Source organism: Leptonychotes weddellii, chromosome 3 (genome assembly GCF_054177405.1).
Source record: "Leptonychotes weddellii isolate Sample4059 chromosome 3, ASM5417740v2, whole genome shotgun sequence".
NCBI lineage: Eukaryota > Metazoa > Chordata > Mammalia > Carnivora > Phocidae > Leptonychotes > Leptonychotes weddellii.
The window spans coordinates 173,273,161-173,298,307 of NC_138371.1; the positions used below are offsets into that span (position 1 = coordinate 173,273,161).

Below are 25,147 nucleotides of genomic sequence, written 5' to 3' on the forward strand. Positions count from 1 at the left end.
ACGCCATTTATCCACTTGCTATTTTGTGAGATGTAAAATAACTTTTTTAAAAAAAAGTGGGGGCGCCTGGGTGGCTCATTCGGTTAAGCGGCTGCCTTCGGCTCAGGTCATGATCCCAGGACCCTGGGATCAAGCACCGCATCGGGCTCCCTGCTCGGCGGGAGGCCTGCTTCTCCCTCCCCCACTCCCCCTGCTTGTGTTCCCTCTCTCACTGTGTCTCTCTCTGTCAAATAAATAAATAAAAATCTTTAAAAAAAAAAAGTGCGTGCCCTTTGGCACGATGAGATCCCTCCGAAGTAACTCAGTGGGAGGAGCCTCAGCCGGGAGTGAAATAGTGAGAACACCTTCCAACCCAGAGTGACTTGGCGTTTTTTGCTGTGCTTGCAATCCTCTGCTGACTCAGAAGTCCGGGTAACCTGACACAGGATCCCCGTGGATTATAAATAGAGCAAAATCGTGAACCATGCGGCGGGTGGGGGCCCAAAGGCAGGCGGGTCCAAGGAGGGGATGGATAAAATAAAATGCTTGGTTCTTGCCCTCAGCCTGAAATTGCGGGTTCTACATCGCCTTAGGGCTCTACACTTGATACTGAGGAATGAGCCATTTTCGTTTCTCATTTGAGCATACCTTATTTGTATTGGCATCCTCCTTTTCACTTCTGCAACTTCTGCTCCACGCTGTTTTATTCCTCTCAGGTGTCTGCTCCACAGCGATACGTGGTTTATGAGCTTTGATTTCCATTGTGGGCATTTATCATATTCCCTGCCTAACTTTTTGTTACAATTTTTTAAAGAGCATAAAACATTATTATTAATATCTGTCATATTCAAATATTCATTGTCAGAAATCACTGATGGTCTCTGATAAAATAGTGGCAGTCCAGCACCCGGGAGCTTAATAAATATCCAGCCTGCTCCCAACACAGCCACCGAAGAAAGCCGTACCGTAATCAATGTACAACTGATCCACAATCAAGAGACAAAGTGTTATGTGGTTTGTCTTACTGACCCATCAAAGAAACCTTTCTGTAACGTCACGTGTCAGCAAAATGAAGTGTTGCAGGGATCTAAATAAAGCCAGCACCTTTCTAAAGTATGCATTGTATTTGTCACGTGGGCTGCCTGAAATCTATCCCGGCAGGGAAAAGAAACAGTGTGCTAGATAAACTAACAAAATGCAGACACATTTAGTTCAATCATTAAGGGATAATTCTAAAGCACATGGTAGGAAATAGAAATTAGATAAACACTTCAAAAGGAAATATATATGTATTTCATTTATAAGCTACAAACGGAAGCTGATCTAGCAGAGAAAGCTCTTTCACGGAGCTGAGGTTTCAGGGAATCAGTATGCACCCCTCGTGACTTCCATATTACGTGCAAGAAATGAAGGCAGTAAATTAATTTGATGGTATGGGTTGAATGGCAGCGTTTTCAACAGAAAAGAGACAAATCCTGTATTGATATATAGAAACTTGGAAAATAAAAAACAAAACCAGATCTTGTTTTTTTTCTTGATTTTTCTTTCATAAAATTATACCGTACGTAGATCCGAAATGTATTCAAATGCATAGTGTTTTTCTAGTGAACACGTTGACTATTATCAATGAGGAGATCATTCAATCTTAAGAAATATTAGAAGAATGAGAAATACAAAGGTCTCGTGATATCTCTGCATGATCACCTTCCAGTTGGGAAAGCTGCAGTGAGCCCACACCATTGCGCAGTGGAGAAAACGTGGAGGACAAATTCCAGTTAACTTAAGAATTTCAATGTTCATTTCATTAACTAAGTTTAATTTTTAAAATTAAATAAAAGAAAAGAAAAAACAAGAAGAACTGGGTATGAATCCCATAACTGTTATTTAACTTGGGGGTAGAGAAAGTAGCGATTTGTTTCCAGATTGATTAAAGAAAATATATATAACCTGACAAGTCTGCCCTGCAATGTAACAAATGCTTAAAAACAGTGCTTGCTCTATTATCTTGGTATTCTCCCCCCACACCGAGGTCAGTATTCTGAACATCAATTCTGATTCTAAATAGTAGATGCTATCTAAAATATGCGGGAGATTAGACCGAATCGGCAGGACCCTGCACTTATCTGGGATTTGGTTAAAATGTGGCATGTATGTGATTTTCAAAAATAGTTCGTGGTGGAATACTATAAACTTAGGGTAAAGAAGCACAGCGAGCAGTAAAACACCCAACTTCAGTAAATCTTAACATCTCCCCATATTTGCTCTGGCACCATATATTCTAGAGAAATCTATCTCCCAGTTCCTAACCCCCCACCCCTGCCTGCCACACTGGGGTGAATCCTGTCCTGAAGTTAGTGCAGAACCCTCCATGCGTGTTTGCACTTTTACTAATATGGATGTAGCCATAAATTGCATCATGTCTATAGATAATAATGGATGCTTGGCATGCTTTTAAAATCATGTATCCCTCTGAGCAGATTACTTTGCACATACTTGTACTTGTTGAGGTGTTTTCCCCCACTTTGATACATGGTGCTCTCCTTTGCTGTCTTATTCCGAGTACTAGCTCCAGGTTAAATGTAAAGGCCTTAATGTGGGGCTGTCCCAGGGAAGCAGTAGGAACAGAGATGACAGTGGACACGCTCTCGCGGCCACTGAGCACAACATGGCTTTCAAGTTCCCTCAGCAGGGAGCAAATCTACCGGAAGAGAAAAGGCCAAAGGAATACAACACCCCATCGGGAAGGGTAGGTCTCACCCTGCTGCCACCTCTGGGCCCAGGGGCTAGCTGTGTCTCTGGCAGCCCCATTGTCTTCCTTCAGACCTTCACAAGGTGGTCGGAGGTGTCTCTTGGGGTCCTGAGAAACCTAATCCAGTGAGCTCCATGCAAGATGCAGGAAAATGATGCTGAATGCCCAGGGACAATATGGTAGCAGGGACTTTCCTGCCCGAACATTTATGAGAGGGCTACAACCGGGGCATTAGCAGAGATTCTTACTGGTACCTCTAGAAGCCCTCTTTCAACACCATAAAACCAAATTGTATTACTCACTTTTTAGGTGTAAACATGCCTCCTTCACTTTCAACTTTTCTCAGAAACAAGTTTCACAGATACATTCATGACATTTCTTAAGAACAACATATTTGCAGTTTGACCAAGTGGAGTGGAAAACTTGATCAAAACCAAGTTTCCAAGTGATTACTGTTACAGACAATGCCACAGTGAAAATCATAGGATATGCCTCTAACTCGTAAGTAGAGAAAAATATCCGAAGTTTTCCCCTTCAAATGAAAGTGCTGCATTTCTGGAGATGCACATTTTCAACATAGGAGTGACTGCCAATTATTCCCCAAAATAGTTGTACCAATTTATACACCTCTAAAAGGGAATATTTCACATTTCTGTTTTGGTAATCTCTTGGTTTAATGAATCATTTTTTTTTTTAACCAATGTGATTAAGTGTAAAACATCTTATTATGGTTTTGTTTTGCCTTTCCCTGGTTGCTATGGAGCGTTTTCGTATGTTCTCAGACCTGGTAGTCCAAAGACATCCTTTTCCTATTTCTGAACTGGTTTGCATGAGTTTCTTGATGATTTTCAGGAATTCTTTACATATCTTGGGTAATATTCCTTGTCAGTTGCATGCATGGCAAACACTTGGCTTATAATGTTTTCTTAGTCTAACTAGAAGTTTGTCAACTCTATTGATCTTTTAAAAATAGCTTTTGATTGTATTGATATATTCTATTATTTTTCTGTCTCATTGATTTCTGTGCTCTTTAGTATTTGCTTCCTTTCGCTTGCTTTGGGTTTAATTTGTTCTATTTCTAAGTTTCTTAAATAGCAAGCTTAGATTATTGATTTGATGCCTTCTTTTTTCCCTAATAGTATTTAATGCAATAAATTTCCACCTCTAGCTGTGTTACCTGCATTTGGAACATTCTGATATGTTTTGCTTTTATTTTCATTCAATTCAGAATATTTTCTACTTTCCTGTAGGACTTCCTCTTTGACTAATGTTGTTTATTTTCCAAATATTTAGGGACATTCCAGATACTTTCTGCTTTTTATTTCTGGTTTAATTGCATTATGATCTGAGAATATGCTTTGTATAATTTCAGTTCTCTTCAATTTATCAGGAATTACTTCATGGCCCAGGATATGGTCTATCTTGGTGGAATTTCCATGTGCACTTGAAAAGGAGTATTCTGCTGTTGTCGGATAGTGATCTGGAAATGTCTATTGGGTCAAGTTGGCTGACAGTGTTATTGAGCGCTCTGTATCTTGGCTGATTTTCTGTCCACTTCTTTTATTGAATTCTGAGAGAAGAGCATCCAAGTCTTCAGCTATAATTGAGATTTTTGTCTACTCTTCCTTTCAGTTTAACAGTTTTTGCCTCATGTATTTGTAAGTTCTGTTGTTAGATGCATGGACCATTAAGATTATTACATCTTCTTGGTGAATAGATCTATTTATCATTATGCATTTTTTTCTTTTTTATTTCTGATGATATTCCTTCTTCTGAGGTCTACTTTGTCTGAAATTAATATAGCCACTTCATCATTCTTTTGGTCATTATCAGCAAGGTATGTTTTTTCCATCCATTTAATTATTTTTAGACAGCTTTATTAAGATATAATTCACATACCATACAATTCAGACCTTTAAAATATACAATTCAGGGTTCTTGTGTAACTATTACCACAATCTAATTTTAGAGTGTTTTCATCCCCTCCTCATCCCAAAGAAAATCCATCTCTTTTCCTTTAACCTAATTATGTGTCTGTTTTTAACTCGTGATTTTTATAGACAAAATATGGATGAGTCATGTTTAATTTTATCCAATCTGATAGTCTTTGTATTTTAATTAGTATGTTCAGACCATTTACATTTAATGTAATTATTAATGTGATTGGCTTTAGGTCTGTCCATTTTCTCTTATTCTGTTTCTCACCACCATTTTTGTTCATCTATTTCCCAGTGGTGCTTTCTTTTGGATTATTTGAATATTTTTAGTACTCTATTTTAATTTCTCTGTTGGTAATTCAACTACGTATCTTCATATGTATTTTTTTCATAGCTGATTTAACAGTTGTAATATTTACAAACCTAACTTACAGTCTATTTGCAGTCAACCATATTGTTCCTTTTAACCTCTTTTACTGACCTTTACTTTATAGTCGCCACATACATTGCATCTACAGTTGTAAATATATTACATCTGCATTCTTTATAGTTGTCCCATATGTTACCTCTATTTTATAGTTGTCCCATACATTACACCTCCATACATTGAATATCTTCTCCCAGGCAATGATGCAACTTTTGCCTTCAAATGTCATGCATGCTTTAGACGACTTGAGTGGAGAAAAATCTCCTTTTTATTATCCCAGTACTTACCATTTCTGCAGCTCTCCTTCACTCCTGAAGTTCCGAGTTTCCTTCTACTACCATTTCCTATAGCAGGTCATTCACAGCTGATCGAAGAATGCTCCTAGTTTTCCTTAATCTGAGTGTGTCTTTCTTCTGTCTTTATTCTCCAAGTTTTGATTTCCCCCCAGAATTCACATGTTTTTGTTTACTTTTCTGGTCCTCAGATAGATGTGTATTTTGTCCAAAGTTAAGTTATAATTACTGAGAGAGATAGGCTGCAGTGGATTTACTTCACTGTGGCCCAACTAATGTATTTATCACACAGAAATTTATAATGTTAATGTAGTCAAGTTGATTAACCTTCATCTTTATAGGCTGTGCTTTTTTGTACTGTTTAAAAAACCTTTCCTATCAAAAAGTCAAAAAAAAAAAATCTCTCTTACCCTGCTTCCATAAAGATCTATCTCTCTATAAATACATTTTAAAGTTTAGGGTTTTGGGTTTTTCGTTTGTTTGGTTGGTTGGTTGGTTTTTGTTTTTGTTTTTTACATTTAGGAGTTCAAGCTACCTGTACCTTATTTTTGAGAATAGCGTGAATTAACAAGGTAGTTTGACATTTTTCTGCGCCAATAACAATTGTCCCATGCCTTTTATAACATAGGACCATACTTCTGACTTCCTCCTAATGCTGGGAGCATTGCCTGAAATGGACTTGTTTCTGCATTTATCTCTAACCTTCTAGATTCTTCTTTAATATTACTTTCCTCTTGATGACCTTCCTTGAGCATCCCTTCTAAGCAAAGTACTTAGTTGCCTCTATAAATTGGTTCCTATAATTCCATAATGCATACCTCCTTTATATAGTCTATTTTTCTGTAGTATAATTATGTGCATGTGTGTAGACCCTGTAGACTTTTGAGCATATAGAGAATTCACTGAATGCATCATAATCAGTTTTGCATTCCAAACACAAAGCACTCAATAAATTGCCAACTCTGTGTAATTGTCATCTGGTAGCAGCTTCAGATGAATTAAGAGAAGCAAACTGGTAGAATATTTCCTAAATTTATTCAAATATTTAAATTCAGTTTCATGTTAAAAATGTACTAATAAAATTGGTAAATAGAATCACAGGCAGTTGCATTACCAGTTGAAGGATATTAAAGTCACATTTTATTTGGTGATTAGGTTCTGAAGTTGGCATGGTATGTGAAAGTCACATATAACAAAAAAAGACTCCAGAACATCCCTTATCTTGCCTGTAAAAAAAATGTGTTTTTATGTATTTTATATATAAATATAATTTTAATGTATACAACAAATTTTAATGTATACAACTCTATACAATTACATGCATATATTTATGCACAATATATAAAACAACTTAAAGCATTAATAACATAATATTTTGAATTCTAAGAAAGTGAATTGCACAGAATTGAATTTTCAGAGGTTCATTCATTCATTCATTCATTCAACAAATATTCCGTGCGGACCAACTTGTGCCAGGCACAGACCTAGGCACCTTGGTCTACAAAACCAACATCCTTGCCCTGATGGGACTTAAATTCTACCACTGGAAAGCAAACAATAAACAATATTTAAATAAGTTCATAATATACTTAAAGGAAATAAAACATATTAAGAAAAGTAATCAGGATAAGCAGACCTGGGAGTGACAAGAGTAGGTGTGGAGGGAGGTTGGGTTGAGCAGCGAGTTTAAGAAAGAGGGTCAGCAGAAGCTTCATTGAGCAAAGACAGAGGAGGGAAGTCAGGGAATGAGCCATGCAGACTGATGTTAGGGGAGAGTGATCCAGCTGGGGGACAGCGAAGGCCCTGAGACAGGAGCACGGCTGCGTGGCAAGGTGGCCAGTGTGGCCAATGGGGCGCTAATGGCATGTTTTACTGGATAATTAAATGAAGAGAAGTTGGAATTAGCATTCGTTGTAAGTGTTAATCCTAGAAAAGGGAGACCTTTACATTATAAATGATAGCAAGAGGCTAAATGTAAAATACTAATTATGACTGTATTGTTCTGTCTTTCTTCAAAACCATTTGCCAAGTTTGGAAACTCTGGTCTGCTCAGAATATAAGTGAAGGGTGATTGTTTGCCTTTTCTGTAAGTGGAAAATATAGACGAATATAACTCTACTGTTGCTCAAGATCAAGAGAACTGGAACCTAGGCGGCGTATTCCTTGACTGGTTAGGTGTGGTGCTGGACGCTGATGTGGCCTGGCATTTTTGAATGCACGATTTTGGCTGAAGGAACAGATAGTTTTCCATGGTGCTGAAATTGTGATCAGTTAATTATGGTGAAAAGATTTATTTTATACAAAATAAAAGAAGGATTTATTTTCTGACCTTAATAGACCTCGAAGACAGGATTCTTTTCTGATTTCTCTGATTACATTATTATTTGACACTGTCATTTCATATTCCTGACTCTGTCAGAAATAGGTTCTAGAACAGCTGAACTGTGATATTGGGAAGAAGTGTCATGAAGTCAATGATATAAAAAGCATAGATTTTGAAGCCCAAGTGGATTTAAATTAATTTTATACATTTCCAGGTGATTTTTATTATCTATTTTTGGAAAGAAGTCTTGATTAAAAAGATTTGCTCTCATGTGTTGCCTACTTTGGCAAAATCTTGTCTCTTCTCCTTCCCAGTCCTTCCTGGTATCTGTTTTCCCTTTCTCTATGTTGTCTAGAATTTGTACCTGCGTGATTTGCCAAGACTATGTCTTAAAGACCCTGTAATGGGCCCGAGAGTCACAGTGACTGCCACTGTGCCCATCAGGTCCATTTCTTCTTAGACACAGAGCTGCCTATGTTTCTCAGCCTCCCTCAGGGTGCAGAGCAGACCTGTCATTGATACCTACTCAGTAGAACAGGAGCCACAGTGAGCTGCATCCCTTCCAAGCTTGGCCCATACACCCCCCTTTGTCTAGCGTACCATGTCCCGTCCCATCTAAAAGCTAGATACAAGATCCCAGGAGGCGCAGAGTACACGCACAGGACAGAAGGCCGTCCACGGATCCGAAACACCCATTTGGCCTTCAGTCGAACAATGTACTTCGTTCGTGCCAAACCAGTGGTATTTGTCGTTTGCCTGTTATAACATCTAACCAATACCGCCTCCTTATTTATTTAGTTTAATGTTGTATGTGTTGCTGCTAAGCATGATTCTTTATAGTACTTCGTTTTCTAAGTTTAGCTTCCATTGTGTAATGAAAATTATTTAAGATATCAAAAATCATACCTGCTAATGACAGAAGCAGAATATCGCTTATTAGACATTTAGTATATGTGCTGCCAAAGCGAGCACTCGCTTATTAGACATTTAATACAAAGTGGTGATCAGTGGTGTATATATATATATATATAAAACCAAAGCTTATAACTCTTAACAAATAGTCTCTCAGAAATTCCTCAAAATCAACAGACTTAATTTTCCTCAAGGACAAAGTTAATCCCCTATAACAAGTTGGACACCCTGAGAAATGTTTTCATACTTTTAGGACCTTTTTGATGTGTTTAATGCTTGTGAAGGAGTGCCTTGCTAACCTCTAGTTCTCAAGTGGGTGCCTCTCACTGGTAACTAAATTTTGGAAGGAAAAAATCACGGTTGAGGACAGAAAATAAGTTTTCCCCAGTGCTGTGAATTCCATGGCCAATGGAGTTGCTAAACTATGTCTGTCTCTTAATTACAGCTGATTTTTAAAAATCTCCTTGGATTAGCTTATTTTTTTAACATCTAGTTTCTTAAGGTGTTTTTTTCTCATTCTTATTTCATTATATCTAATGCCATAATATACAGATTGTGATTGTTTCCAGAAAAAAATATAATGAGATATTAATAAATTAACAGATAAACTGTGTCCTACACAGCAATGCAGATCCTGGCTAGTTGAACAAGTTGGGGAAACGCTCCTTCTACGTGGCTCCTCCATCCTCCAAAAGCTGTGGAGTGCTTTACTATCATGAGTACCACTCCTTATAGAACTCAACCCAAATGTCCTTCCCTCTTTTTGTATCCTACGCATCCTTTTACTCCAAATCAAACCCCACATCCCAATATGAATTTTTTGGCCAGTATATCACCTTGAAATGAGTCATGTCTCCTCTGTATTCCAACAACAATAATTATGCATATACTGTGTTAATTAATTAATGCTGCACTCCCTCATGACGTGTTTGTGGTTGTGTGACGTTTAAGCATCTTTATTCATCTAACTCTTTCTGATTTTATGTCTTGTTGCTCAGTTTGCATGGAAGCCCTTTCAGGAAGCAGGTCACACTATGTGGTTCTCAGTCCTGTAGAATGCATCACAGTGCCCTCCACTTCACATTCACTGAAAGAACTCGTGTTCACTGATCAGCACACATTCTCGGAGGCCAAAGTCATTGATTAGTACCCCCAAAGGCCGACTAAACTCAGTGTACTTGAATTTGTGTTCTGACTACACCACTTACTAGCCAAGTGAGTTTGGGCTTTAAAGATGAATTTCAGCATCTATGAAATGAGGCTAATAATACAGAGCCTGCTTATTTCACATGGTTATGAGAAACTACTAGAATAGTAACATGTGAAAATGCTTGAAGAATAAATATCATGAAGATGATGTTAGAAATTGGCCCTCAGAAACCTCAGAGGATTCTGTATTCGGGCATACGACCAGGGACTGCTGCACAGAGAAATAGAATTCTAGGTGTGGCTACATTTGATTGGACTGACAGAGAGAGTCTGTGAGAATGGATGGTAAAGAAGCCGGAATAATCAGTGTGGCCAGAAAATACAGGACTTTCTGTAACCTCCTAAAGTGTGTAGACTTGATTGCTTAGACCAGGCAAAGTGGTCGCATTGAAGATTTTTGAACACACAAATTATATGAATACATCTTTTCTTTGGAGAGAGAAAATCTAGTAGATTAATTGTCCTCAATAATACCTCCAGTATTTGCAGTGAGTCCCCTATAAAATCCCAAGAAAAATGTTTTAAAAGAAATCGTAGTGCTATTACCTTCTGTATTTCCAATATAATAGATTTATGTTTTTCTATATATTCCATGGATTTGAACCCCATTACTATAATATGTCATTACTATAAACATACCCTAAATATATGTTATCAGTTTTTGTTACAATTTAGTCACTTACACTGATACTGCCGTATTTTCTTAAATGAATTGAGGTAAAAGACCCGAACTCATACAAAATCCATATCCCGAAGTGTCACAAATTAATTACATTGCATGATGTATAGTACAATCGTAAATTTCTATTTTATAACTTTCCATTAATAGGAAGAAATATACATTCACTCATCAGAGTCCATTTTTATTCAAAGCTATTAACCTAAAATCAACCACAAAATGCAAATAAATGTCCATTTAAACGGTATTAAATGTGTTCCAATGCTTATGACAGTTACCTATGAAAAGTTATGAACGTTAGGAATGGTTACTATCTTATGAAAGTTAAGAACAGTTACTATCTTTTTTAAGAAATCAAAGTATACAGATAAGGTAAAAAGCTAAAATCTTCTGTCCCTCTCTTCACTGCCTGGTGTCCAGAGATAGCTACTCTTGTTTACAAGAGAATTTGTAAAGTGCCTTTGAAGAGATATGTTTCCCTTTATTTAACCCTTTGGCAATAAAGGAAGCCAAATGGCAATAAGAGAAAAAAATAGCAAGATGAACTTAATTGAATCGCTGTATAAATAGCTATTTCTGAATTAGAAAGGATCAACTCTCTTTTGCCTAAACCAGAAATTCTGTTTTCACATTCAGATCATTTTCTTAAATGTTTTTAGACGTATGAAAATATACAACCCTTTAATCAAAGTTTTTTAATCATATGTTACTTTAAGCCACTTCTTTAGGATCTATTGAGGTAGACTTTGGCTTTACAAACTGTGATTTTCAAATTTCACTTTTTAACGTTTTTATTCCTGCAACATCTTGTTAGCATCAAGTAGAAATGGGATTTGCATTTGAAACACTAATGTTCACTATTCAGTCAGCCAAGAAGCTTCCTTCTTTTAATTTCCATAAATGTCAGTAAATGCCTCTTTTCACCTTTGGGTGAATAGTCAATAGAAAAATCAACTCTGTGACAAATGAACAGCAACATGATTTTACATATGAATTATTTAACAAAGTCTATTTTTATCCTGGAAGGGGAAGACTTAAGGTAAAAATCAGCAGCAAATTGTTAATTTACATGTATTAATATTATTCACAGAAATGCATATCCACGGGAAGTAAAGAAATTTATATCTCATTTTTTAATTAGTTCATCTCCTAGAATTCTATTAATGACACCATAGAAAACTATTGAAAATTAATAAAAAGATATATAAGTAATAAACCTCATGAAGTCTTTACATCACATTGGGTTTCCCTCTGGGTTGTGAGAGATTCAGTGGATTTTGACCGTGCAAAGCGAACAAACTAATGATAAATGTCCCACTTGAGATGTAGAACTTTCATGAACTCAGTTTTTACATCCCTTTATCAGATACTTGTCCTCATGTTCGCCTGATACCTCTGGACATTAGAAGGCATAAAATACTTTACAAGTCAGGTCGGGAAATGGACACTAGATTCATGTCTTGAACTTCTAAATATCAAAACAGCGAGATTTTCTCAAACACAGAATAAAATCCCTTTTTTTTTTTTTTTTTTGAAAACCCCCATAGTGAGTTGTTGAGGTAGTAATAGCCAGTGTTATAAGGGGCACTGTTTTCTCGGGATTACTGTATCGGTGAAGTAATCTTCTTGTTAAGACCCCACTGAAAGGAGGGGATATTGTTTGAGGATGAGTATTCCAGCCCGCGGGGACGTGTCTGGACCGTGGTCGTTCACGTGTCTGCTCACACCTGCTGGGAGCTTGAAACGGGGCATGCAGAGGCACCTGTTTATTGAGTGTGGATGGCGTCGCTTCCCCTCCCGTGATCTTTCCTTGAGAGCAGAAAGGTTTGAGGGTCTAAACTGACAGGAGGTCGTAGATTGCAGAGGCCACCTGCCCCCGTCCCGTGCAGAGCACGTGGGGGCGATTCCAGGGGCTGAGCAGTGCCTCCATCTGTCAGTTCCTTTGAGGGGTCCGGTTGTCCCAGCTCCCAGTGAACAGTGACTTTCTATTTTCCCATGCCAAATCGCCAAGTGGCTTTTAAGCTTTGAAGCTTTCATACTTCTTTTGAATGTCAAATTTAAAAATAAATATCACAGAATAGGGGCGCCTGGGTGGCTCAGTCATTAAGCGTCTGCCTTCAGCTCAGGTCATGGTCCCAGGATCCTGGGATCGAGCCCCGCATCGGGCTCTCTGCTCGGCGGGAAGCCTGCTTCTCCCTCTCCCAGTCCCCCTGCTTGTGTTCCCTCTCTCGCTGTGTCTCTCTCTGTCAAATAAATAAAAAAATCTTTAAAAAAAAAATCACAGAATAATTTCCGGGTATATTATTAGATCCTCCACTGATACTGCTTTCAAAGGCATTGAAGCTGACAGATGGTCTGCACCCTTGTCTAGAAGCCTGGGGTTTGTACCTGTTATACAATAGTATCACTTTTTTCCCCATGCCATCCAAAAATAATAATTCTGGGCATGGGACGTCTTAGTCTGTCCGGGCTGCTGTAACAAAATGCCACAGACTGGGTGGCTTATCAACAACAGAAATGTATTTCTCAGGGTTCTGGAGGCTAGAAGTCCAAGATCGGGGTGCCGGCAGGGTCAGGGGAGGGGGCCCTTCCAGGCTGCAGACTTCTCTGTGTCCTCACAGGGGGAAGGGGTGAAGGAGCTCTGTGAGATCTCTTTTCTAAAAGCACTAATCCCATTCATGGGGGCTCCACCCTCATGACCTGACCACTTCCCAAACGCCCAACCACGAATAGCACCACCCTGGGGGTGAGTATTCCAACATGTGAATTTTGGGGGAACACAGACATTCAGACCACTGTATAGGATAAGCTTGTCTGATCGTCAGAGGCCTGGCACTCGTTGGCCACCCCCAAGTCTGGGGGGACTGTCCCACTGTCTTTCAGTGGCCCCACTCACTAGCCATTCAAAGCCATCTAGGCATGTCTGAATTCAGAGTAACTAATGGGTCTGGGACCACCCACACCCAATGTGATTTTAGGGAGCAGAGCATTTTTAATAAGTTCCCAGGGTTTTATGGTGTTTGAAAGGGCCTTATCTGAATCCGTGACATGAGAACTACATCTCAAGTGTAAGAATTTGCTCAGGGCCGGTGTGGTATTACTTGAAGGCTCTCTCTTCCTTTCCTTCCCTGTCCTTGATGGCGGGGAGGTGCCCAATGTCCCTAAGTTTATTTTTTTAAAAATGAAAACACAAATCTCATATACTGTGAAAGAGAGGAGATTTCAATACAGGGCGAGCAAACCCAGTTAAAAGAGTCTTTTTTAAAATAGCATCGGGAGGCCATAAGGAGGAGGAATTTATGCACATCCTCCTCCAGGGAGGAACCTGGAAATTTCTGCCTGCAGCGAGCCCTCTGCCTGGACTTGAGTGCTTCCTCACCAGGACACCTGAGTCCTTTGCTTTCTTCACTTCAAAAGGAACCAGCTTTAAAAGTCTCTGTATCCTTAATTTGTATATGAACCCAACCAACCCCAGTTAAGCTAGTCTCAATCCCTGTTTTATATGGAGGACCTAACTAAGAACAGCACTCGTGACCCTCGCCTTTATAACTCTGCCCTGTCCTCCTCGGCGCATGGGAGTCAGGTTTCTACCTGAATCCGTCTCCCAAGTCCCAATTCAGATTGCCCAAATCAATGCCTGTTTGCTTAAATTTCCAGCCAGTTCTTTCAAGGTTGACGATTGTGATCAACTTTCTCCCTTCTCTCAAGCGTGCCCCTGGGCATTCATACACGAACTCTGTTTAAGCTCTCCAAGCGCACTGGGCACCCGGTGCTGAGTAGAGATTAATTTACTCACTCTGGACTCGAAAGGGCACCCCTGGTCTGAGCAAGCAACACATTCTACCTCCAAGGATTTCTACCCACATGGATCAACATTTTCCCACTTACATATCTTATGTGACTCTTTTTATTTTATTTATTTTAAAGATATTATTTATTTATTTGGGAGAGAGCACAAGCATGGGGAGCAGAGGGTGAGGGAGAAGCAGACTCCCCACTGAGCAGGGAGCCTGACACGGGGCTCAGTCCCAGGGTCCTGGAATCATGAACTTAGCAGAAGGCAGATGCTTAACCACTTAACTGACTGAGCCACCCAGGCACCCCTATATGACCTTTTTAAAATGGAAACAAGATTCCCCTTAACCCTGAACATTTCTTTCTTTCTTTTTTTTTTTTTAAGATTTTTATTTATTTATTTATTTGACAGAGAGAGAGATAGCGAGAGCAGGAACACAAGCAGGGGGAGTGGGAGAGGGAGAAGCAGGCTTCCCGCCAAGCAGAGAGCCCGACATGGGGCTCGATCCCAGGACCCTGGGATCATGACCTGAGCCGAAGGCAGACGCTTAACGACTGAGCCACCCAGGCGCCCAACCCTGAACATTTCTTAAGTTAACTTATTATGATGGTAATTAAATGTAGACACACATTGTTACGTAAGATCTCTGTATCCTTTCACCTCTCATTACAGCTGTAAAACCAAAGCAAATTTACAAATTCAACCTGACAAGAACCTACAAAAACAAAAAATTAAAGTTTACAACATTCATGCTAGGTATGATTTGGTTTAGCTGGAATGAAATTACTATGACAAAGTGAGTGTGGTCCTGGCTCAGATTCCATGAACTTGGGTCCATTTCTACCATCCCGTGCCCTTGGTGAACCCAAGCCTCTACCACTTCTCTCGGCTTGAACTGCTAGGCAACTGCTAATCTCACCCAGGCCATAATATCACTTAGCTCTTTCTCGGAGGAGAATGCCTTATCTGCATAGTAAACCCATCTTACTCTTTTCTCATTCGTCTGCAACGATATCAGTATTATTCCGTGGGTCATCCTGCTTGTAAATAAAATACGAAGTTCGAGAATAAGGTCTCGCTGAGCACTAGCTTAAAAAGTAGGTATTCAAATGATCCAAAGCATGATTATAGTGCTTTTGAAAAAATATCATGAAAAGAAAAATGCAAAAAACATTCGATTATCCAGAGAACTAGAGGACCCCCGAAATACAAACACCAATTTCAGAAACATTACATTTAACAGTTATTTCAGTTATTCACTAAAATCTGTTTTATCTTGAAATTCAAAGAACCTCTGGGCCTTTCATTTCTTCCTGTATAACTTTTAGTTTTAAATTATATATATGTATATACATGTGTGTGCGTGTGTGTGTATGTATATATATGTGTGTGTATATATATATATATATTATTGACTCATCAGGATAATCATAATTCAGCAATGTTTAAGGATTTTCTCAAGTCCAAGAGCTAACAATGACAGAATCATAAGACCCCACATTTATAGGGCACTGGGTACTTTTTTAAGGCACTCTTTTAAGTAGCCCGCACACATTCACCCTGTAAATTGTCACCGGTTTTGTTGAGGTAGACCGTTACTGTGAGCCTACTTTACAGATGAGGAAGCTGATGGGCTTGGTGGCAAATGTGGGACCCCAGCCCAGCACTCCAGTTCTAGGGGCTGGGTTTTCGACCATGCTGCCTCTGTTCGAGGGAGTGAGCCCCAGAGCGCTCATGGACCCGTGACACTTTGCGAAAGGATGAAGTCCAGTGTCCCCCTTGGCACTTGTCTACATCAAGTCCTGTGGAAACGCCTCTTCTCACCTCTTCCTTCCCCCTTTCCAACTGGTGGCAACCTCAGTTTTCAACATTCAGAGCAAATGATACCTCCTCTGTGAAGTTTCTCCAGACCCTCCTTCATAAGCCCTGTTTCCCAGGTAAATGGGGGGAAAAAAAGTTTTAAAAGACATCATCCCCTTCTCTATAGCCTGTGCAACAAGTTAAGACAGTTGTGTGTTTTGCATGCTTCAGAGTTCCTTTAAAGACAGGGTATTTGTCACATTCATGGGGCACAGGGATGGGACAGTGTGGACACCCAAGGGTTCATAGGTATGGGACAGTTTCTACGTTCCCAGTCATAACATTTGCCTTTTGGTTCTGAAAGATAATGACTTTGTGTCCAAACACTATAATATAGAACATGCCCCAAACGAAAATAAATAAGTGACTAGCTGTCTGCAGTGACACGGGGTGGAGATAAATCTTTGAAGCAATGGTAAACAAGCTTCAAGTTCAAAGACACCAATAGGGCACCTGTGGCCAACAAAGAAATCAGGATAAATGAGAGGGGGGTGAAGCCCACGGACTCTAGGCGCTCATTTCCAGCTGCATCCCTGACCCCCAGCATCAGTTCCTCTCTTTCTGAAAAGAAATGGTTCCCTTTCAATACCAAAGCTAAATTTAAAAAAATTTTGTTTTCATCATGGTAAGTGCACCCTTCAGTCCCCATCCCCTATTTCCCCCATCCTCCACCCACCTCCCCTCTGCTGACCAGCACTGTGTTGTCTGTAGTTACAAGTCTGTTTCCAAAACCAAAATTTTTGTTAAAAAATCATTATTGCCTTTTTAATGATCATACTTAATTTATCATGAAACATGAAATAATGGTAGAGGAAGCTGTGAGGGTTTTTGTTATTACCAATAGGATATGAAATTTAAAGAATGGAGAAACACTGATTCTGATGTTTTTATAGCGCTGGGGAACACAGTGAATACTTTGTAGTGCTTGTATATTACTTGACCATCATTTAAATAATATCCATATAGTTGCATTTGTTTGCCATTCTAAAATATTGAAGCTCTTTTACTACTTGTGACAAATGTGATTTTTGTGCCTCACAATCTAATAAATTCAATAAATCTAAATAAAGCAGATTAAACATCATTCATCAGGGCACACTGTTCTTATCTTCTGATCTTCTGTTTATTGTCTCACAGATCATACCTTTAAAATGTCCTCTGAACTTCATTATGTTGCAAGTAGTGACCTATCATGCATCCTTGAACAGAATTTTAACCTTCATTTAAGGAATAACCTGTGAAAATTCTTTTTCTTTTTTAAAGGAAGATCAATAATGTTAGTATGTTACCATCTCATTTATACCATCCTGGCAACTATCTTTATGTACCTATTAGGTTTTACTCAATACCTATTAATCTCTATAACAGACAATAAAGTTCCATGGGATCTCTCAATGAAGGGGTTTATTCTGAGCATTAGTTGATTATTGCGAACATCAGTCAAATTTCTGCTTATCAAGGAAGCATCGAAAGTTCCTGGTTGTTGATTCAAAGATGGTGTTCTTCTTTACTTATTACATTATTCAAGACATCAATATCCTCATTAAGAAAATGCTTTCTAATGGTTTGGGTATATAAGTTTCACCTTTTATAATGTACTTGGGAATTCAGATATTTTTAGTAAACACTGAGAGGCTTTGAAAGGGTAGAGAGCATTTTTTTTTTTCCCGAACGGTGAAGCAGTAACTTAGGGGATTTTGGACATTTTATGTCAAAAGCCCTCCCCACCAGCCTCCGTCAGCTCAGCAGCCGTGGAGTGGCTCTATCTGAAAATGTGTTCCTGTTAGGAAGGCCTTGGCAGAGGGTCACACCTCGCGTATATTTTTGGTCATTACGAAGGGCTGCTGAAGAGTCTAGGATTGAGAAGAGACACAGAATGGATGTGCTCTGTGCTTGGTGTGGGGACAGACTTGTATGGCTCTCCCATGCCCCGGCATGAACATAAATACAACCCATGCCATCCGGCCCCGGAAGAGCAACACCATCTGCTCGGTGGAGATGTGGATTCTGCTGGTCTTACTTTTTATGCTTTACTCTGTCTTGTTAGACCTGGCCTCCATTTGCATATTATTTTTGCATCCTTCTGGTGTCTTTTAGATTAATGGAATATTTATTATTTCACATTTTCTACATATAACTTGCTAATTACACATTCTCTCCCTGTGTGTTCTATAGTTTTACTAGAGAAGAGACCATGCATTTTTGACTTACTGCATCTTAAGGGATTTTTGTTACTTTGGCTACTTTCCTAATACTGCTAGAACCCTACAACCTCTAAACTCCACATAACCCCTCCTGGCTTTTATAGGTTATCACTGGCGTGCATTCCTGTTCTACAAATAATTTATAGTCTATAAGACACCCCAAGCATCTAACTTCTATTTACCCATGGATGTCCGGTGACCTTAGTTCTCTCTTAAATTTCAATTTTTCAAAAAAAAAAAAAATTTCAATTTTTCCATCCAGGATCATTTTCCTTCACCTTAAAAAAAAGTGGGAGACTTCTGATGGCCAATTTCCTCCTTTTTATTGTCTAAAGATATCTCTATTTCACCTTGTGAGAGGTGTTTTTATTGAAAGTAGAGTTTTAGGCTGACTTACTTTCTTCCAGTACTTTACTCTGTGATTTGCTATTGCCTGGCTTCTGCTTAGAAGTCAGCTTATACCCTCTCATTGTTGTTCCTCTGAAGGGAATGTGTCTTTTTCCTTTGGATTTTAAAGCTTTTTCCTTTGTCTTTGTTTTAACAGGATCCGCCTCGTGCTTTCTTACTGCTGGCGATGGCCTGTGTGTGTGTTTGCCTTTTGTATGGTTTGCTGAGCCTCTTAAGTGTGTGTATTGATGCCCTTTGTAAGTTTTGGAAACTTATCTCTTTGAGGACTGCCTTGTCACATTCTTTGTCTATCTTTTCCTTCTGGAATTCCTTTTATGTGTGTCTGTTCCGCTGTCTCTTCTGTTTGTCCATCATTTCCTCCCTCCTAAGCATTTCATCATAGGTATTTTAAAGTCTTTATCAACTAACGCTAAATCTGGATCATCTGTGAATCTGTTTTATCCTTCGATCTTTAGTGAATTTCCTTGTCTCTCCAGATGTAATTCCTGATCGCACAGTAAAGCTTAGTGGGTCAACAAACTGTAGATGCTGCAGAGGATGCTCTCTACTGGAAAGATTCCAACATCCCGTTAGGAGGCCGAGGCAAGGGAGGACGTCCTCAGTCCAATCACAGATTGAGCTGCGGTGCAGAATCAGCCTGCCTCGGCTTTGCCTCTGATCTGCAGAGAGCCTGTGGGTCTTTTTGTTCCTTAGCTCTGGAAAAGTGCAGATGTGCTCCAGCTGTGCATTTCAGAGGTCCTGGCCCGCTCTCCAGGCTGTGCCCCACTCAGGTGCAAAATCTGCAAGTCTCGAAGATGAGACTAGTCAGGTGCTTGAGGCTATTCTCCCCCCACCCCTGCCCCCCATCAGATTTTTTGCTTCTGAGGCACCTTGAACACTGTAGGAGATTTCACTCTGCTTTTTGTAAGCTTTTGGCCTAAGGCACCACTCATGCATATAGCTGGAGAACTTAACAAATGTCTCTTGGGGAAAATGGCCATCATTTGAGGGTCCTCAGATTCCCAATCTGTGTCTCTGATCTCCTACAACTGCAACATATTGTATGGTTTCTCTTTCTTCTAGAAAGGGCTCTCTAGACCCACAGAAGAACTCGGAATTGGCAAATGTTCCAGGAGAGGGGAAAAAAAAAAAAAAAACCAGCTGGTAGTTACTGGTTCAGAAAGATTTTCCCCATCCAGAATTTTTGTTTCCCTGGTTCTCAGCTTGCCAGAGCTATCTAATACTCTAAATATATGATTTGAGTAATCTGTCTCTTTATTTTTTTCATCTTTACAATGGGAGCAATAAACTGCCATGATCTGCAAAACCCTATGCAGATGTGAAGGTTTCTTGTTTTGCTTCTAATTAGATGAATGTGAAGTTATGTTACTTAACAAAAAGGATATCTCAAGGAAGTTGGGGGAAAAAATCAGCTGAGATGGTAAAAATATTCTTCCATCAATTACATACTCTCTCATAAGAATAAATGCCGTGACAGTATTTTTTGCAGATTGCTACTATGTGCTGAACATGGGCCAAGGAACATATAAATAGGTGTTCAATACCCATAGAGTGAACGAGATTGCAGCTGAAAGTAGCCGCCAAGTGTACACGAGAAAGTAGAGGAGCTAAAATACAGTAGTGAAGGAAGAGTACAGATTACACTGAATCCCGTGTGGGCAAAGGAGAAAGAGAGCATGACATAGGGACGCTGGTCTTTAGCACATATCGGCTCCTGGACAACAGTGTAGAGTAGTACCTCAGAAGGCAGACTCTGGAACCAGTCACCATTTTTCATGTGACTTTGGGCAAACTGCTTCACCTCCTTGTGCCCCAATACCCTCATCTGCTAGCTAAAGGCGAGCTAGCAGTGCTGTGGAGAGCTCTCCGGAGGATTGCTGAGTTAATGTTTCTCACGTGCTTAGAAAAGTACCTGGTACATAGCACTCTAAAGTGTTTATTAAAAAGATATTTTTTATACTCTCCCTTTCTTGGCTCACTTCCTGAGCGTAGAGTCAGTCTGGCTTCCATGGGAGCCTTCCCCGCAGGGGGATGTCTCATTTCCACGTCGTTCTGGTGCAGTCCCGGAGACTGGAGAAACATCCCCTCTCTTTGCAGGGGGGCGGTGCGTGCTGCTTCAGCCTTGATTCCTGGAGGTCCCTTCAGGGAGAGACAGTCACGGTCCTGTTTTCCACACTTACGGTGTTTTTCTGGTTATCTGTACATTCAATATGGGGAACCTCCTTCTGCTGGCAGCCAGTTCCAGAAACCTAGTTATGCACTGCGAGTATGGGTTTGGCTTCCCGGCTTCTGTGGGTTTGTCTTCCCGGCTTCTGTGGTTTACCCCCATGTCTCGACGTTCTGCCCATCCACTTATTCTAGCTTTAAGTTCTTCTTCCGTGGGTAGACGGTAGGATCAGATGTCCGGGTTAAGGTGTTGGTTCTCGAACTGGACCACTGATTAGCCTCGCTGCTTCTGAGTGACTGCTTTCACATAGGAGCCAACCACTATGCCCTGCTTTCATTTACTGTCGTTCGTTTTGTGGTGGCTGGAAGGGGCACCAGAACAAAGCAAGAGGTACTTTGAAAGTGGGTTGAGATGTCTTGTTTCTTCTGAATTCTCCCCAGTATTCCCACTGTGAAGTCCCGCACACTCACTCTAGAATGGCCAGAAAAACGGTAGCATAAGGAAGCGAGAGGACTAAGCCCATACAATTGCATCATGATGCTCTCCTGCAAGGGTCCCTAAAGTTCTGTCTCTGTGGGCACAAGGTCAGAGAGCACCCAGCTGCTGGCTGAGATCCCTGCTTTGATTTCCCCCCACGAGCTGGAGCATCGAAGTCAGTAGGGTCATACTCCCTTAAAAGATGTTGACTAGCTCTGCACAGATGGGAGGACCCTAGAATCAGGGGACCCTTGAGAAACCCAAAAACCTAAAAATAGCCTCACAGTTGTGATAAATGAGGAAAAAGTATGGGATGTCATAAGGATGTATATCATAATAGAGGGCAAAGGGCACGCAGACATGTGCCCGCTTCTGGAATTACCTGGAGGTTTATCTCCTTAGCCAGTGTCCCTGCCCTCTCCATACTTTGTTCTGTTTGCCACCTTCACAGGGCAGTTTCCCGCAGCAGCAGCGCCTGGAGGCTTGGTAGCCAGCGCCCCCCATTCCCCCCCACCCCCCGTGTGGCTCTCCCTCTCTCCCCTCTGGCTCACAGCACCTGCTGCTGCAAGTTTCCCTCTTCCCTCCCGCAGGTAATCCATCAGCTGCGGCTCTCGGAGAACGAAAGCGCCGCCCTGCAGGAGCTCCTGGACTGGAGGCGGAAGCTGTGCGAGGGGACAGAAGACTGGCAGCACCTCCTGCAGCCCTCGGAGCCCAGGGCGCCTCCGCCTCCGCCCTGCAAGAAGCCCACCCTGGTGAAGAAGCCCGAGGGGGCGTCCTGCGGCCGGCTGCCCTCCGAGCTGTGGGACTCCGGCACGTGAGGGGCCGCGCGGCGCAGGTGCCCGCGCCACCGGGGCGCGGGCGCTTCCCGCGCGCGCCTGCCCCTTGCGGCGCGGGACCGGGCAGAGGCCGCCGCGTGTGCGCGCGTGCGTGTTCTTTCTGGCCCGTGGGTGGCGCGCGCCTGGCTTCTCGGGCCCCGCGAGCAGCCCCCCTCCCGGCCGCAGGAGCAGGGCCGGAGCCGCGCGGGGGCAGCGCCAGCGGGACGCGGCGGGGCCGCGGAGGGGCGCGCGCTGGGCCGTGTTTCGGAGCGCGACCACGTGTTCCTAGTTCGCCCGCCGCTCTCCCGGGATACACCCTCCGCGACAGACGTTTGATTTCTTTGTAGGTGGTGTGTTTTGTTGGCATTACAAAGCCGATCGTTATTTACCTGTTTCTGACCGTTTTATAACTTTATGCAATTGGTGGTGCTCCCTTCAAAACACACATTTAAAACAAAAAATCATTTCTAGGATTTTCTTTCCTCCCCCCCCCCTTTTTTTCCCCTAAAGGACCTAAGCCCCTCGAGACTGCGTCGTTGCTTTGGCTTCGCCGGCGTCAAGCCTGCGCACCCATGGACTGAGCCCCGGGTTTCCGATCGGCTGGCTGGGGACGCACGTGTCTCTGCTGACGTGCACGGCCAGCTCCGGGCGGCCACCTCCTCTCCCCGCGTCACCCCCGGCTACGGGAACTCAGTGAGGCGAGTGGGGCTTCACGTTCATAGCCGGCGGTGGGACAGGGTCACCTCGGAGGTCCGCACGGTCCGAAGGAGCTCGCGGAGACGCGCAGCTCGGGGCGGTGACGCCGCATCCCAGGGTGGCCGTCCCCTCGGAGCTGCGCTGCATGGCTCACCTGCTCTTATCTGCTCAACCCCCCCGTGACACAACCGCCCGTTTATCCGTGTGCTTCTGTGGCAGTCGGGAAGTCCTCAGCAGTGTCACCAGACCATGGTGTCTTGCTGCTTGGAACTTTGTGTTCATACCAGCCTCTGAAAAGTCACCGTACCAATAAAAGGTGCAGCTACGTCCTTCGGTGGTGGTATTTATTTGCGGCTGCTTCTGTCTCCCTGGCCCGGCGGGCAGGGGCAGTGAAGCCATCCTGTCCCCGCGGCCTGTCTTCCTCTGTGCTTCCTCTGGGCGCTAGGGGTTTATTTTAAAATAAAGGTTTTATGATTATTGCAGGTATAACTGCAAGCAAACGTCAACATTAAGAATAATATGTTTGTCACTTAGAAATAATTATAGGCTGCCAGATCCAGAGACGATTTCCATTAAAAAGGTAGTTTCTTACGTCCCAGGAGAGAAGCCCTGGCTGGGTCAGCCAGGGGGCGGAGGGGCCAGGGAACCCGCGGGCCAAGCCTAGATTGTGATGCCCTTGGGAAGGACTGAGGGAGGCAGGGTTTGCGGGTGTAGAATCGGCAAGTTTGAATAATTTCAGGGACTCCAGGTCAGAGGCTGTCCCTGGTTGTCTGGTACCTGGCCCTGGGCCGGGGGATGGGGGCAGGGGTCAGTGGCTAGAGAGCGAGCCACCCATGAAGGAGGTGGTTTGTGTGGGCTCCGGATTGGTTGGCGATGTTTACTCTCTGTAGGACTTGACTCAGAGAGGCGGGAGAGCGGGGTGGTTAAAGCATCAAAATACAGAAAATGAAAAGGCACAGTTAATACACGGTTAACGGGCAACAATCATTCCTGATGCGGTCTAACAGGGAGGCATTCTGCTCACCCCCAGCAGAGCCCCACACACCGCCTCGCTCCACACTCTCGCTAACGCCTGACTTCCTAACCTCAGCCACCAAGTGATGGAAGAACCAACTTTCCTTGACGTACGTGGCTTCCTTGCCCACGCCTTGCACATTGTAGCCACCTAATGATCCTGCATCAGAAGTCTGGACTGATCTCCCCCCACCCCAACACACACAGTGTATTCATTTGGACCGGGGTGAAAAGCAAACTGTTCAAGCATTGCACCTCTTGAGGATTTGTTTCCAGTGCGCGCTGAACACTTGCTATCGTTGTGCGGGCGCTTTGCACACATTATTCCTCACGCAGACGTCGGCCTCCGTGGTAATTACCGTCTACATACTCATCCTGGAATTCAAGCTTTAAGTAGGCTGTCGGAACGTAAACCCTCATCTTTGTGGTGCCAAAGTCCATGCCAGGTTAACTTGATATGCAGAAATGTTCTGCTTATTATCTCAAAATATATCTTTAAAATCTTCAAACTAAATGACTCTTGGGGGATACAGTGCTGTGTGAAACTGTGAGATAAGACAGGGAAAGCTTACGTGGAGTAGGCCGTCCCCAGCATGTGGGGGTCCCAATGACACCGCCCTCTGTTTTGCTAACCTGGTCCCAGTTTAGGGCTTGTGAAGGTAGGTGTAGGCTGACCTGTCTGTCACCTGCTAGAGGTACCAAGGGCATCCCGGAGAGTTTGTATGGGCTGAGTCTAGGAATCCTTTTGTCTCATCTAATGTTTGTTGACCTTCCAGAGGCAGAGAACAAGCCCTTTGAAGACGTTCTAGACCACATTCAGGTGTCTGTTAACCTTACTGTAGAACCCTGTCATTGTACTTGTTCTGACATGACCAAACAGGCAGCAGACTCGAAAGCATGAATAGCCACGATAGTAGAAACAGTATTAAGAGTCCTAAAAACATGAGATAAAGTCCGAATCTGTGCGTGTATTAAAGGTACTCCCGGAATGGGTCTCTAATGATTACAACACTGTCAACAAAATGAACAGAGGTACTATTCTGCTTAACAAAGCACCGAATGTTATTCCACATAAGCAAGATTTCAACAATTCTGTGTGTTTGCAATATACTTAATGATGGTATTTTAATTGCTATCAGACCATAAGGTATGAATTATGTTATATTATTGGGCCTGAGACTTTGTTTAGCAATATAATTGAT

The 25,147-nt window shown here is 42.0% G+C and overlaps 1 protein-coding gene across 1 annotated transcript in view; it reads left to right on the plus strand.

Moving 5' to 3' along the window:
- MYO16 (myosin XVI) overlaps positions 1 to 22,260 on the plus strand; it is a 425,887-nt gene extending 403,627 nt beyond the window's left edge. The window contains exon 34 of the mRNA XM_081815515.1: positions 22,011 to 22,260. Coding sequence (XP_081671641.1) covers positions 22,011 to 22,238 — 228 coding nt within the window. The 3' untranslated portion in view covers positions 22,239 to 22,260. The remainder of the gene's footprint in view (positions 1 to 22,010) is intronic.
- Positions 22,261 to 25,147: the final 2,887 nt, after the last annotated feature.